A 7,241-nucleotide genomic window follows, 5' to 3' on the forward strand; every position below is an offset into this window, starting at 1 on the left:
TGAAGATTAATTAAAAATCGTTCGCCAATTCCCCCCCGCAGTTTAATTAGACGCTTCATCGGGCTAAAGATTACCGAGCAGCAAGCCGCCCAGATCCACATTTTTCGCCTCGGAAAAAAAACCGATTTTTTTTCTTCTCCTTGTAAGCACACGCATAAGTGTGTCTCTGTGCGTGTGTGTGTGTGTGTGTGTTGACGCTCAATGCGCACGGTTTTCAATCCCCCTTTTGAAATAATGCATTCAAATGACCACCGCTCGCTGGGCTTTAGAGGCTTTAGTATACCTGATCCGCCTCTTATCGCCTTTTAAATACCCTCATCCATTCTAAACTTTTAATTGCGTTTCCGTCGCTGAATCCAGCTCTAATCGGATTGTCCTGGACACGTATCACAGCGTTGACCTGGCGCGGATAAACTCTGCTCCGTCGGCTGGGAGCGAAATGAAAGAAAAAGAAAAAAAGGGGCAAAGGTGTTCCATTACTTTCCTTTCATTGATCTATCCGCGCTCACCGTGTGTGTCAGATGTCGAGTTCAGCAAATACCTGTGACGTCATGATCCTTTTTTTTAAGGTTACGATTTGGATTACTGGTGACATTTTATTTATGCAGCTGTAATAATGGTGATGCTGCTGCCTTCTGCCGTTGATTCTGCTGCTGTGGCAACACATTTTTATCACCTGGTGTGGTTGCTTATTACCCCCCCCCCCCCCCCCCCTACACACACACACAAGAAAGCTTATTTGAATACATTTATCCCTTTCAATTTAAAGACGTATAACACAGATGTGTGTCAAAGTATTGTCTGGGACACGGAGTCCGTGTCGGCTCAATGTCAGCCAGCAAACATTACGTGGAGTTTAAAGCCGCCATCCCACAAAGGCAGAACGATTGATTTAATTTACGTGATATATTTCTATTTCCAACGTAGCAAATATGAAACGGATACAAATAAACACACAAAAAGCAATAATTCAGATGAGCATAGCTGCTGTTTTTCCTTGACGAGCCCTGCGGCACAACTCAATCCTGGCTCATGGCCGTTCCTGTGCTTAACATTCAATCCCGCGTTCCAATTATTGCGCGTCTTCCAACGCTGACAGGGCGGCGCCTCGGCTGTGCTGAAATCTACCGATGACAACCACTATTTTTTAATCGTGTCAGGGAATTGGGGGGAAGTTTGATGGCTCATAAAACTTGGGATAACGGGTCTGGGGGGGGGGGGGGTCTACTGTATGGCCTTGGCGTTTTACATTTAGTGCTCTGTATGGTGAAAAACAGCTTGTATTGATCATTTATTGCAGGTGGAGCGACTAAATTATTTTCCAATCCCATTTCATTTGACAGCTTGTGTATGTCACTCCAGTGAGACGAGATCCGCGAGCTGATATTCAGGGTGTCTATTCTTCAAGTGCTTCTCCTTTACTTTGTGCTTCCCAGCCTGAACTCTTTGGTTTGGTGGTTGTTCACGCCTGCACTTAGCGACGAGTGACGCCGAAGGCCACCAGCTACACGACTGCCTCCGTTTCCTGTACTCGCCTGCGTGTTTACTCATGTACCTCTGCCCACAGTGTTTTCCCAAGCAGACAGGGGAAAAAAACAAAAAACAAAGAGTTGTAATATTTTTTTTTATCAGCATACAGTTGAGGTGGTGTCTTTATCAATCTCATTTATTTTTTAGCCTTTTTCCTCCCCCATTAAGCGACGATGATGTCGCTCAGAACCTCTGAATCCGTGAGTGTGTGTGTGTGTGTGTGTCCTTGCAGTGCTCTATCCCCTCCTTTGATAGAGCCGAAGGAATAAAAGCCTTCTTTATGTCTGTGAAACCGGATGTGCAAGAGCTGTTCTGCATATTTATCAGATGGTTGGACTCTTTTTATTTCAATAGCCAGCACATAGTTTGACATCAACAGTGAACAATATGTTTTGTCGCTCTGTCTACGTGGGACAGGAGTCTGAGAAAGGGAAAGGCAAATGGTTTGTGCCTGGTGCATGCCTGTATGGCAAATAAAGAGACAGGGAAACGGGAGGCCTCGATCATTATTTTTTTTCCAAGAAAGACCACCCCGAAATGTACTAATCTAGCATTTCTCTGTATCCCATAGGTTTCTGGATCCAAATGTCACCCCCTTTGGACTCTTCCCTGGTTGGGGTCCAGCAGTGTGTGACGGACATGCGAATGGAGCCTGTAGTGACTCTCTACTGCGCGGCAGCAAATTTGCCCCGTCTGACCTCTGCATGGAGTTACGAATGAAGAGTCCTGCTATGGTCTGGTGTCTCAGCATGGATGGAGTCAGTCAGCGGACCGCTCCCCACTAATGAGGCCATCTGAGGACTAGAATTTACAGGATTACTCCCACGGGGTCCTGCTCGTTTGCCAGCTAACTGCATCGTTGCTAAACTCTCCTAGGTGGACTTTTTGCGGTTGAGTTTCTTTTTTTTTTTTGTGGATATATATATATATATGCGTCCTTCCCTTTCTGATTTTCAGATTTGTTCTATTCTCCCATAATTCTTTTTCATTGTGGGTTTAAACAATTTTTGTGTGTTTTTTCCACTATGGAGTTTTTTGCTGGACTCTGGAATAAAGATTGGGCTTCATCCTTGCAATTTTGGCTGACCGTCATCCTAAGCCTCCAAATGCAATTTAGCCCGGGTGCCTCTTGCCCGGAAGAGTGTCGTTGTGACAACACATATGTGTACTGCAATGAACGCAGCCTGACGTCAGTGCCTCTGGGGATGGAGGAAGGCTACAAGGTCCTCTTCCTTCATAACAACCAGATAAACAATGCTGGCTTCCCTTTGGAACTTCACAATCTGGTTTCCGTGGAGACTGTCTATATTTATGGCAACCAGCTGGATGAGTTCCCTATCAATCTGCCCAAAAACACCAGGGTCCTGCATCTCCAGGAGAACAATATCCAAACAATCTCCAAGGCAGCCCTGGCCCAGTTGACTCGACTAGAGGAGCTGCACCTCGATGATAACTCCATCTCCACTGTGGGGGTGGAAGAGGGGGCATTTAGGGAGGCAATAAGCCTCAAACTCCTCTTCCTTACCAAGAACCACTTAAGCAGCATTCCCATTGGCCTTCCCGAGGACCTGAAAGAGCTGCGGTTGGATGAAAACCGTATAGCTATCATTGCTGAGGAGGCCTTTCAGAATGTGACACGCCTGCAGCGCCTCCTCCTGGATGGGAACTTGCTTACAGATGAGGGCATTGCGCCAGGGACCTTCCAGGACCTGGTCAACCTCCGTGAGCTGGCCCTGGCCCGTAATTCTCTCACCTTCCCACCTCCCCTCCTACCCAGCCAGTCACTGGTCAAACTGAGTCTCCAGGAAAACCAGATTGACCAGATCCCTGTGGATGCCTTTGCTTCTCTAAATAGGCTTGAAAAACTGGATATCTCAAGCAACCAGCTTCAGAGCCTTACGCAGGGTGTGTTCGATGGCCTGTCAAGCCTCGGGCATCTCATGGTGCGGAACAACCCCTGGCGCTGTGACTGTTCTGTCAAATGGGTTGTGGTATGGCTCAAGTCTCTTCCTTCTTCCCTTAACGCTCGAGGATTTGTGTGCCTGAGCCCCGAAAAGGTGCGTGGAATGGCAATCAGAGAGCTCACGCTGGATATTATAGAATGTCCGATTGATGATGACCTCCCGCCCTGGCCTACACTCCGCTCAACACCCCCTCCCCCACCCACAACCATCCCAATCACCACCATGATCTCCACTCTCATCACTACATCTAGCCCAAACTACTCTGACTCACCCTCCACTCCTTTACCCCCAATTCATAACTACCCCCCTGGCCCCCTGCCGCCTTATGAAGACCCCCTTCAGATCTACTTCCATGTCGTCAACTCCACCAACATCGATGTGAGCTGGGCTTCCTACTTCACTGTCACTGCCTACAAGGTAACTTGGGTCAAAAGGGGCCAAAGCCAAATCAACGAGGGAATGCGAGAGAGGACAGTTGGCGGAGATCGGCGGCATGTTATCATCGCCAATCTGGAGCCCCGGTCCGTGTATCGGATCTGCGTGCACGTGCTGGACTCGCTTAACTCCTACAGGCCTGGAGAGGATACTATATGTTCCGAAGCCAGGACCAAGCCTGCTGTGTCTCGCGTTAGAGAGCAAGCTCCTCAGGAGAGCATCAACTCCACACTGCTAATGGCTGGGATCATAGGCGGGGCGATCCTTGTCGTCCTGGTAACGCTGCTCAGCTTGTTCTGCTGGCACATGCACAGGAAGAGCCGGTCATCTGCGGCAAAGTGGAAATACAACCGGGGCAGGAGAAAAGACGACTACTGCGAGGCGGGAACCAAGAAGGATAATTCCATTCTAGAGATGACTGAGACCAGTTTCCAGATAGTGGCGCTGAACAACGAGCAGCTGCTCAAGGGAGACTTCCGCATTCAGCCCATCTACACGCCCAACGGGGGCATCGGGTTTAGAGACTGTCACCTCAGTAACAACAGCATAGCCTACTGCAAGAGCAGCAACGTGCCCAGTACAGAATTCTGCCACACGTGATGCAACAGAAAACAGCAGAGACGTGCACACACACACACACACACATGCGCACACCAGAAACACTAAACACCACATGCATAATTACACACATAAACACCATTTGTGTAGACAACAAAAATATAAAAAGTTCTAGTCAAATATAATTGTACTATATATATATTTCCAAGTTCTGTCTACAATGTAATTTATACTGTGGATAAAAATGTGGGATTCTCTGCTATCTTTTTTATTCTTAGGAAAAGAAATACAAGTGTATCCTTTTTTTCTTTTATTTTCTTTTTTTTATAACCAGCAGGGTTTTCGAGCGTCGTTTTAATGGTCAGTACTGTAGATACACATGGATTTGTACAATCACGGCACCCTGGGCTGTAGCGTCTGACGTCGAACCCTGTCAGTCCTGGATATGTATAAGGGCGCTTAGAGGGCTGGGATCCTTTGCTAACCACAGAAGCAAAATATGGCCTTTATGTGCTTTGAAACACGCTACAACAGAGCAGTATTGAAGACAACACAAGCTGTGGAAATATGGCACTGGCCAGCTGGTGGTATGATGTAAATATGAATTGAAGTGCACTTTCCTATTATCAGATCATGGCAGGAAATGAGCAGAGGTGGCTTATTACATGTGAGTTACTGTGTACAGTCGTGTTGGCAAATGGCATACGAGATTTCCCAAAAGTGCCTTAATGCTAGAAGCTTTGTGTTCTGCTGGTGGCGGAACAAAGTTGGGCTTAGTTAAGAGACACTTTTTGGAAAAACTCTGAAAAAATGTGAGAGATTTCCAGCACAGTTTTCTTTTTTCTTTTTTTTGTGAGGAGGTGGAAATAATAGGAGTTTAAAAAGCAACAAAGCATTATTGTCCCTAATGAGCTGCATGGCTGCGTTGAGACTTTGCAGATTCTTTTTGAAGGAATTCTTTATTATTTTTGCTGTTATTTTCCCCAGTTTTCCTTGTTTTGACAAGTGAGACCACAAGGGGGCAGTTTCCCTCAGTGGACAGACAAGAGGGCAAGACAGAAAGAAAGAACAAAAGTCCCAGCAAAGATCAATTTTAGGCTGGAATCCATTACCCAGACAATATTACTCACGCTCAAACAGTATTGTTTAGAGTAATATTACTCATTGAACTACTTAATGACGTGGAATCATTGAAAACTAACAGTGTTTTCTGGGTTTGGTGATATGATGTGGATTTTCACTACCGCGGTCTAAAATGGGGTTCTGTTTGTGTGTGTGTGGGTGTGTGTGATGAATTATGAGGAAGCACACGCACATATGCTAATTATCCACCCACTTATTTCAACCGAATCCCAGTGTTCATTAGGCTTTTTAATAAATTAGGACATTTCAACAATAAGATCCCCACAATGGACATTTCTGAATGAGCATCTCATCGTTTATCCTTTTGTGGACACTTATGAGACCGTCTGCTTCATTTATGGCTCTGCACCTCTGATCCCTGCATGGGCTCAATTAAAATGGTTTTCATGCCATTCAGCTCCTGGACTGCGGTGGCAGTTCTTTGCATGTGAGGTAACAGCGAGACGTCGCCATTATGCCTAAGAAGACTTTATTTGATCTGACAAGATTTTATTTTGTCGGGCCAAGCTTAAAGAGTTCCCACATCTGACCCATCTGGTCTCCCCGCCTCCTTCACCCCTTTCCACATAATCCTCAACCAAAAAAGGGAGAAAATATGCAGACTTTATTTTCACTTGCGCCAGGAGAGAGCTTTCCCTTTTGCTGAGGTGCACACATAGGTGCTTAACAGAACACGACGGGGAACGACTGCAAGCAAGATGGAAAACATTTCAAGGGCTTGAGTTGATCTTTGATTGGAATATCTCAAAGTAACTCACTGGAATTCCAGAATTAGCTTTTTGCCTGCTAGCCTTTGGACAGCTGCTTGAAAGAAAGGATATGAGGATGGTGTTATGAGAATGCAAAAGCTAATTGGAATCCATCTTAACATATATTTTAAGACTCCTGTCTTAGAAACCTGTTTTAAATTATAAAACTTGTATGTTTTCCCAGATTTGATAGGTTTTCCCCCCCATTATTGTGGAACATCTGGAAACATTTCAAGATGCTGCATCTTAAGAAATGGCAACATTTTGAATCCTAACCCTAACCCTGGAGCAAGAAAGCAAATATGTGCAGTCAATAGCCACTGCTGGCCTTACCAACTGTTTACTCACCAGTCGAGGAATATTATTGCAACTTAAGGGTCTTACTTCATCCATTTATTCCCCAAGAGTTATGTTTGTGGTAATAATTGTTGCATTTACTATTTATTGACCATCCGTCCTTAATGGAAACCTGGAGCAGTACTTTCAGCATGATTTACAAGCAGATGCAATACTCCCTCTCCTCCATCCCACGTAGGACCGCATACAAATTGGACGCCATAGTGACTCTAGCGGTATCACAAAGCCAAGTGACCGGGAGCTAGCTGGTTAGCATCCAAAATTCAGGAGGTATTATTTTTTCCAACATAGTACATTGAAATTCCTTCACGTCACATTTTGAATATTTTAAACTAAACGTTTTAAATGTTTATAATGAGCTTTATTGCATTAAATGAAAGTACATATGAAACCACATAATAAAAAAATATCCTAATCTCTTGACTATTAGAGGTGTCGGGAGGCAGATTTGTTCCCTTTAAATGAAACCAGATTTTCTTCCTAATTTCATGCTAAGCTAAATCGC

At 45.1% G+C, this 7,241-nt stretch overlaps 1 protein-coding gene across 1 annotated transcript; it reads left to right on the top strand.

Annotated features, from left to right (window-relative positions):
- The first annotated feature begins 2,552 nt into the window (after positions 1–2,552).
- LOC137916209 (leucine-rich repeat transmembrane protein FLRT2-like) lies at positions 2,553–4,529 on the top strand. Its single transcript, XM_068759290.1, has one exon. The coding sequence runs from the start codon at positions 2,556–2,558 to the stop codon at positions 4,527–4,529; it is 1,974 nt and encodes a 657-aa protein (XP_068615391.1). The 5' UTR covers positions 2,553–2,555.
- Positions 4,530–7,241: the final 2,712 nt, after the last annotated feature.

This window comes from Brachionichthys hirsutus, unplaced genomic scaffold (genome assembly GCF_040956055.1).
Source record: "Brachionichthys hirsutus isolate HB-005 unplaced genomic scaffold, CSIRO-AGI_Bhir_v1 contig_314, whole genome shotgun sequence".
NCBI lineage: Eukaryota > Metazoa > Chordata > Actinopteri > Lophiiformes > Brachionichthyidae > Brachionichthys > Brachionichthys hirsutus.